The 8,387-nt window shown below is 38.3% G+C and overlaps 1 protein-coding gene across 1 annotated transcript in view; it reads left to right on the top strand.

Moving 5' to 3' along the window:
• Positions 1 to 5,058: 5,058 nt before the first annotated feature.
• The window catches only part of PTTG1IP2 (PTTG1IP family member 2), a gene marked incomplete at both ends in the record, with an annotated part of 51,811 nt that continues 48,482 nt past the window's right edge, over positions 5,059 to 8,387 (top strand). The window contains one exon of the mRNA XM_081283310.1: positions 5,059 to 5,215. Within this exon, the coding sequence (XP_081139436.1) occupies positions 5,059 to 5,215 (157 nt within the window). The remainder of the gene's footprint in view (positions 5,216 to 8,387) is intronic.

The following is an 8,387-nucleotide window of genomic DNA, read 5'->3' as shown; positions in this document are numbered from 1 at the left end:
ATTAACATTGCTCTTTAATAATTAAATATGCCATCTGTATAAGACACAGTGTGACCTTTCACCCAGGGTCTCCCAGGCTGTTCTAGAATTTCTGCAGTTGGCACATATGGTATCAGAAACCCAGTACTATTCTTCCTTTGAAATATTAGAGGAGCAGACTTAGAGCAGCTGTTTTTGTGCTGCCAGATTTCATTGAAATGTGGGTTTTAAAAGCTCTTGGCTTGTCATTTTGAGTTAGCATACCTTAATCACAAATCTCACCATAATGTAATTCAACTGATGCCTGAAACTCAATATAGCGGAACATTTGCTGAACAATGCACTTAATGCAACAATAGCCAACCAGAATGTATGTTTTCCATTGCAGTGTCCTTTCATGTTATATGTGCCTTCAAAATGTCTAATAGATTATAAATATTCCTTTTTAATGGCAACAAAATGCCAGCAATCTCCATTACGCTGTTCCCTCTCCCCCACTTCATTGGGAATATATAAGGAAATACGACATTTGAAGAGCTATCTGTTTTAAGATTTAGACACTGATAGTACTACTAAAAACTTAATGCAACCCTGTCATTAAGCCAACTGCAGTAATTAGAAAGCCAATAATGAGTTCACATGTCTGTCTGTCTTAATTGTCATATCAGACAACTTCCATGGTTCAGTGATCAACATTTACAATGGTTGGAACAAAGGAATATACTGCAATCACCATAAACAATTTCTGTGTGTGTCTGGGAGATGGGGATATTGACCCTGGCTATAATAGTACTGGCTAATTAACCTGGAGTTTTTTTTTTTTAATCTGCTTACTTTCAACAGACTGTTTATTTAAAAATTCAACTGATAGCCTTTATTTGAGCATTTTCAGTGTTGACTTTAATGTCATTTTTAGAGATAAACTTGACTCTTCACTTCCATTTAAAGTCTTGTGTGGACTTTAAGTCAGACACGAAGTAAGCTAGTCTTATTTTTAAAATATACTTCACATTTTATTTATAAAAATCAAACTGTGTGGAAGTTCTTTTAGAATCTGTTATTTGAATTTTTTTCCTCACATAAATTTATAGCCAGAAATCATGAAAAATTATCCCATTTGCTTTATTGAAGCATTTAGTACTCAGGATTGGGATTCATTATATTGAATTCCAGGTAGAATACGTGACATAAGTTTCATTTGGCTTTTTTTCCCTCAGGAAGATTTTAAGTCATGAAGATAGATAATGGACATGCACTCGTTTATTTATTTCAAGTGTTTTTTTTTTTAAATGTGTTCCTCCTATGATGGGTGCAGGAATATTTACCACCCATGGATGAGGCATTTAAGAAGTCAGTATATAAAATAAATAGCCATAATCCAGAATGATCGTGTGTATGTGAATGTGAGTAGGGCTGCCGGAGTGGGGAGAGAAGGAAGGAGAAAAGAGGACAAGAAAATTCAAGGAAGAGAAGAGACAGAGGGCAATTCCTTTTGTGAGGGGAAAGTATGCTGGATCGTCACATTAATCCTCTACTCCTATTTTCTTTCTACAACTGCCCCACCCTGCCCTTTGCAGATCGTATTACCTGAGATTCTTTGCCCTCTGGCTTTGGGAGGATAGATAGCAGGAGAAGAGAGGTCATGGTATTTTTCCCCTACTCTCTTAGCCACTTACTTCCTCTACCTTGTAACCACGGTTCCTGCTGGGCAATCCTTAGGTTGTCTCTTAATTTCACCTCTTCACTCTTAACTTTGTCCTTCAGTTCCAGGGCTGAGAAGAGACCCCCTTTCTTGTAAGTGCCTGGTGTTTCGCCATCCTTTGTTCTTGTTACTCCTGCCACACCTACAAGTGTGTTTCACCCTTCATTGAATTTTCTTCAATTAACCCTCCTGTATGGTCAGACTGACACAAACACAGAATGTCCAAGAGGGATATATGGAGGTCACTGTACTTTCCCATTTTCAACATAACATAGAAGAGAACAAAGCTGGACTAAAACAGGCCATTTCTGTTGCTACCAACAGAGGGCATCAGTAGACATGCTCAGACATTTACAGCATGAATCGTTCTTTCCAAGAGTCTGTTGGCTCCTTCTCTCTCTTTTAAACAAATATCAACTCTTATCTATACCTGATAAATGCCAAATCAGTGAAAGTGTTGAAAATCATTATAATAGGTATTCATTTGCTTATGACTAAGGCAAAAATAGAGATTACTTGAAAAAAAAAAAACCACAGGAAAAAAACAGATTGCAGGTGAATGATTTTTTTTTTTTTCCACAGTAGCTACTCTGAAGGACAAAGAGTAAATCAAATGATGACAGAAAAGTATTGTTCCTGTAGTGGACTGAATTGTGTCCCCTGCCAAATGCATATGTTGAAGCATGTCTGTAATTGGATATATGGCCTTTATGCAGCTAATTAAGATTACACAGGACTTAAGAATGGGACCCTATTCTAAGGGGACTGGTGTCCTTATAGAAATAAAAGGAGAAACTAAGAGTGGGTGTGCACAGAGGAAAGGCCATGTGAGGACACAGAAGGGCTATCTACAATTCAAGGAGAGAAGCCTTAGGAGAAATCAGCATTGTTACAACCTTGATCTTGGATTTCTAGTCTCTAGAACTATGAGAAATAAATCTCCATTGTTGAATCTCATGTTTGTAGTGATATTTCTTCTGGTACCCTTAGCATACTAATCAATGACAAATTAATCCACAAAAGACTGAGGCCATGGAAAAAAAGTTAATTATGTGTGGGTAAATGATTGCCTAATTTTTTCAGAATGTTCCTATCACTATCTGTGTTTGGGTCCTTTAAGAATCATCTGCTAAAATGGAATTAGAAGTTTATTTCTTGAGAAAACAGTTGGAAAAGATAAAGGGGAGGTAACTAGTGAAGGTGAAGAGAACCTTCAAACAGCAATGCAGGTCTGACACATATAAAAGAGAGAAGAAATAAGATTGACTTGGTAGTTTCAGGGTACAGAACAGTTCCAAGAAAGTTTCAAACAGATTGATGGGAGTCCTCACACCAAAATATCCCATTGAAGGCATTTTACATTAGTATCCCTGTCATATTTGGTCTTGACTGAGAGCAGCTTATAGGAAGCATGGCCTTGGCATGAATTTAGTGGAGAAATATGAGGAACAGCAGCTGAGGTTGTGAGTCACTTATGTTTTGATACGGACATTTTCACGGCCATTATCCCATAATATCAAGATGGCTTTTAACAGCCATGGAGACTGAATTCTTCCAAGTTTGAACTCAGGGGAAGACAGGTTTCTTTGTTCCAGCATTCCTGGCAAAATCCCTGAGATTGTCTTGAATTGGACTGTTTATGTCATGTGCCCATCCTTGAATCATCATGGTGCTGGGAAAATTCTAAGCCCTGTTTATTCAGGTTAATTTTCATGCTCTACTTCTAGGGAAGAAGTTGTAGCCCACTCATACCATGAGAACTGAGGAGTAGTGAGAGACAAATTTCCCTAATAAGTACATTCCCTATACAGAATATAAGTATTTTTTTTAAAAAAACTTTAATTTGCTACCAGGTTACTTTTCAAAGACACTGTAGCAATTCATAGTTTTACCAAAGGTTATCATGATACCTTTCCCTCCCACATCTTCACCAGCAATATGTGTTAGCAGTTTTAAATGTTTGTCTATCTGGTGGATGCAAATGGATTGTTCACCATTACTCAATTTATAATTTCCTAGTACTGGTGTTTAATATATATTTTTTGCATTATTTATTCCTGACTTGGTTTTGCTCCTGCAGAAGGCCTCTTTAAATCCCTTGTGCATTTTCCTATTTTCTGTTTTGTTGTTGTTGTTGTTCTTGTCAGTTTATAAGAGTACTTTTCATACTGTAGCTAATAGTCCTCTATCTGTTCTCTGCATTACAAATAGGCAAGGGAAAAATAGTTGAACTCTATGCATTTCTTTACTTTCTCCATATTTATTGTCAATATTTGATCCAATTGCCCCCAAATCAATAGATCAATATGCCAGGAATGTGTGGGACAACTCCATCATTCTCTATTTTAGTTTTCAGTACTGGGGATTGAATTTAGGGGCACTCTGCCCCTGAGCAACATCCCCAGCCCTCTTTAACTTTTAGTTAGAGAGGGGGTCTCAGTTGCCCAGGCTGGCCTGTAGCTTGCCATCCTCTTGCCTTACTCTCCCATGTGGCTGACTTTACAGGTAAGCACCACGACCCCCAGCTCATTGTTCATTTTTGAAAAATGGAAAAAAATAAGCAGTTGTCAAGGACAAACTTCTATCAGCCACCCCTCCACACTCCTGCTGGACTACTATTGCTCAAATTTCAGCCATTTGGAACCTCCTTTCCAATTCTTGCCATATCCTTAAACTATGTACTGTTATTTGTATTTCTGACATTTGATTTTTTAACACAGATTTATTTTAAAAGGAAGTTCGCATTGTTTCCATTATATCATTGTAACTACTAGATATATTAAAGTAATTACAAAGCTGTGGAAAAAGATATTCATCTGTGTAGCACCTAATACACACTGTACATTGATTAAGAAACCCATTAGAGTACATAAAGAGGGTCACCAAACTAGTTAAGGACAACATCGAGGGTTTTCAGAACTGCAAGTTTCACATCAGCACTACATCTCACCCCCATGAGGTGGGACTGGTGGTGGGTTCATTTACATTGGAGGAAAGGCGCAACTGCTTCACACGCTGTGGGTAGTGGAATTAGAATCAAGGCCTTTGTCAAAAAATAACAACTTCTGAAAAAGATGTGGACTTTGGAGGTAAACAGACCTAGATCAAACCCAGGGGATGCACTGTACGGGTGTTCAGGGCCCCAGAAGCCCTAGCCGAATGCCCACGAGGATTACATTACCAACGTTCGGCATTCTAGCCAAACTATTAGGGGTTCTGAGATTCTGCTGATTATGCTGAGGTCCAGGCTGGGATGGGGAGGTGTCAGGACCCCGGGCAGTGATGGGTCACAGTCCCTGAGCAGAGTCCGCCTGTGCAAACCGGCACCCAGGGACCGCTACACTCCCACTGGCTAGAGTCGCCAGGCCTGAGGAGCCATGTGCTGGCCGAGGACGTGGGGCCAGATCTTCCTGCCGGTTTTACTTTCCCTCTTTCTAGTCCAACTGCTTATCAGCTTCTCAGATAATGGTTTTTCCCAAATGTACAGAAAAAGAAAGGAGGAGAAACAGAAACGAAAGACTTCGATTGAAGAAGGTGAGTGCACCGGACCTGAGGCAGTCTTTCCGGGACTGAGCTTCCTAGCTCACTAAAATGTCCATCTCAGGAAAACTTCCATGTGGGGCCTGGGCTTGTGGCTCAGTGGTGGAGCGCTTGCCTAGCACGTGTGAGGCCCTGGTTCCATCCTCAGCACCACATAAAAGTAAATAAGTAAAATAAAGGTTTTGTGCCCATCTACAACTTAAAAAAAAAAAAAAAAAGAATCTTTTTAAAAATTTGCATTTGATGTTCTGGGCAAAGTCACTTTTAAAGGCTAGACATTTTTGGGAGAAAACCCTATTAAATTGTAGTCGATTTGCTTTGTGGATTAAAACAGGTTTAAATTTGGGAAAGGGATGTTTTTCTCCTTCTTTTGGCATGACCTACATATATCACATAAACTTTATGCTCTGAATAAGCTGCTGAAATTTATTCTAATAAGACCACACTCAATGACCATAATGGCTCCTTTTCCTTTATGTTCTAAGTTCTCAGCTAATAAATTGCTTAATTTGTTGTCTTTTTTTTTTCTCCTTAAGAACTAATTATTTCACTTTGAAAGCTTTCCTTTGTTTTCCTCCCCAACTGAAGAAATTTTGAAATGTTAAAAGTCATGCTGAGTTGAATTCATGGACCTGAAAATAAGGTTTATAATATCTTAAATTGGAATTGTATAGATAGAATAGAGAGAGAGAATTACTCAGAAAAATCTTGGCCCTATAAAGCCAAGATTGCCATTTTTAGGAAGACAGAATAATTACTGCTGTCTCATTTCCAGAGTATAAAAGAATGCTAGCTATGTGTAAGCAAATCAGTCTTCCTTATTAAAACCCAACCTACAGCTCTCAGCTTTGTACTGAAATAAGAATCTCCTTTGAGGGGGAGGGAGAGGGGATGGGCAAACACTGAATCAAAGAAACTATCTTGCTTCCTGTGTCTCATTTTCTCCATAGATTTTTTTTTTTTATGCTCTTGATCACTTCTAAACACAATCCTAAACTGTGTTCCAGAGTCACTATGGCCCCTTCTTATAAACATCACCTAGGAGCCTAAACCAAAGGGTAGAAACAAATCTTTTCCTTGGTTGCCTAGCAAAAGGAGTCATATAGTGGAATTTTTTCAAAAGACTTTATTAAAATTCTGAAGAACAACAACAACAACAAAAAAGTAAACAGACAAAACGAATTTAAAAATCACAGTTAACAGTCTGGTCTCCAGAGATGGAAGTTCTGATTCTAGTTAGCTCAGCTGTAGGGCTGACCAACCCTGGTTCATGCTTCTGAGGAAACAGCTTGAGTCAGCAAGTCAGGAGCTCCCAGAGAGTTGGCCTCCTAGCCTCAGGCAGGTTTCCCATTGTGCAAGCACTTAGCTTTCCCATTCAACAAGGATCTGGATTCTTAGACATCACACTTTTCATTTCCAACACCTAGAGACCTTCACTGAAATCCTCACCGACACTGCTACTTGTTCTCTGAGTGACAGGTAACAGACAAGACTGAGCATTTCCCATCAAGCCTTGAGTTTAGGTAAATATTTACTAAAAAGTGGCTTAGTTTAGTGACTGAACTTGAATTTTCGGGTTTAAGTGTTTCTGCCCCTCGCAGAAATAGAATTTGGACCTTATGCAGAAATATGAATAAAAAACAATTCTGGTATTGAAAGGCCTGGATCAAATTCCACCTCTTCCATGATGCCTTCCTTGATCTACCTAATCTGAGTGAATAGTTAATTCTATATTTAGCTGTGCCTCTCTGACAATTCCTATTTCATTCTGAAAGGCAGACCAATGACCAAGACAAGGACAGAGGCTCTTACTGCCTGGACTCACGGCCCAGCTTCATCATTTGCTAGGCCCATATATACCATGACAGCTTTATTATCAGCAAAATGAGAATAGTGTCATCCTCAAGTTGTCACTGTGAGGCTCAAATGAGTTCATACATATTATGCATTCACAAAACTGGTGCATGTAAGTGTCATATATATATATATATATATATATATATATATATATATATATATATATATATATATATAGTTTTGGGGGGAAAAAAGATGAGGGCAATAAGAATCCCTGAAATACAAAAAGCAATTGAGATCAGACTGATGGGGAAAAAAAATCACAAATAGGAGAGGATTAAAGTTCTGGGGTGCTTACAAGGCCAGCAACTGTAAATACAAAGAACCTTAGGGAATATGTAGAGCAACTGCCAAGTAATCTTGGAGCACTACTGCTGATTACCCCTCCACTTTCAATTGTCTTAAGCAGCAGACAGTAGAAACAGCAGAGGCAACTACCCATTATTAGCAATGAATGTAAATTCTTGGCCTAGAAAGCAAGCAAAAGATATATATGACCTGCCTGGTACATATAATCCTTAGTTCCTAGGAGGCTGAGGCAGGAGAGTTGCAAGTTAGAGGACAGCCTCAGCAATTTAGCAAGACCCTGTCTCAAAATAAAAATGTGGGGATGTAGTTCAGTGGCAGAGCACCCTAGGTTCAACCCCCCAATATCTATCTCTCCCTTTCTCTCTCTCTCTCTCTCTCACACACACACACACACACACACTCATAAACAAAAGATACACTGACAACACATTGAGCCTGATACCATGTTCCAACTCTCTCCCTTTATTATTACTATTATTACTATTTATTATCACTAATTATTACTATTAATGCTAAATAGCATTAATAGTAATAATTAGTGATAATAAATAGTAATAATAGTAATAATAAACTACACCTAGACCTAAAAAAAGTTCACACAATCTAGAATCACAAAATCCAATGGATAAAGAACCAACTTATTAAGAAACATTTAATAGATTAAAAAAATTGAAACTATAAATTCTGAATATATTCTCACAGAGGATGGAAAGGAAAATATCCCAAAGGAGATGCCTAAGGTAGCAAACAGACCTATATGCTAAAATAGACAGCACAGCAAAAAGCAGGAGTGTCAGCATGGTAGTATCAGGTTTTGTTTTGTTTTGTGGTCCCAAATCCTATGGAGCAATACAATGGACCCATATGATAGCTATGATTAGAGCCAGTTGTGCTGCAGCTAAGGAACTCAAGGGTAAGAGTTTGTGACTTTTTATAATAAGCAATAAAAAAATTGAGTTTCCTGAAGAGTAAGTAGTTGTGACTAAAATACGATTGTGGT

The sequence above is a fragment of the Spermophilus citellus genome (assembly GCF_964194105.1).
Source record: "Spermophilus citellus genome assembly, chromosome: 3".
Classification (NCBI taxonomy): domain Eukaryota; kingdom Metazoa; phylum Chordata; class Mammalia; order Rodentia; family Sciuridae; genus Spermophilus; species Spermophilus citellus.
The sequence above is the reverse complement of the archived record's forward strand: the minus strand, read 5'-3'. Positions and strand labels throughout refer to the sequence as shown.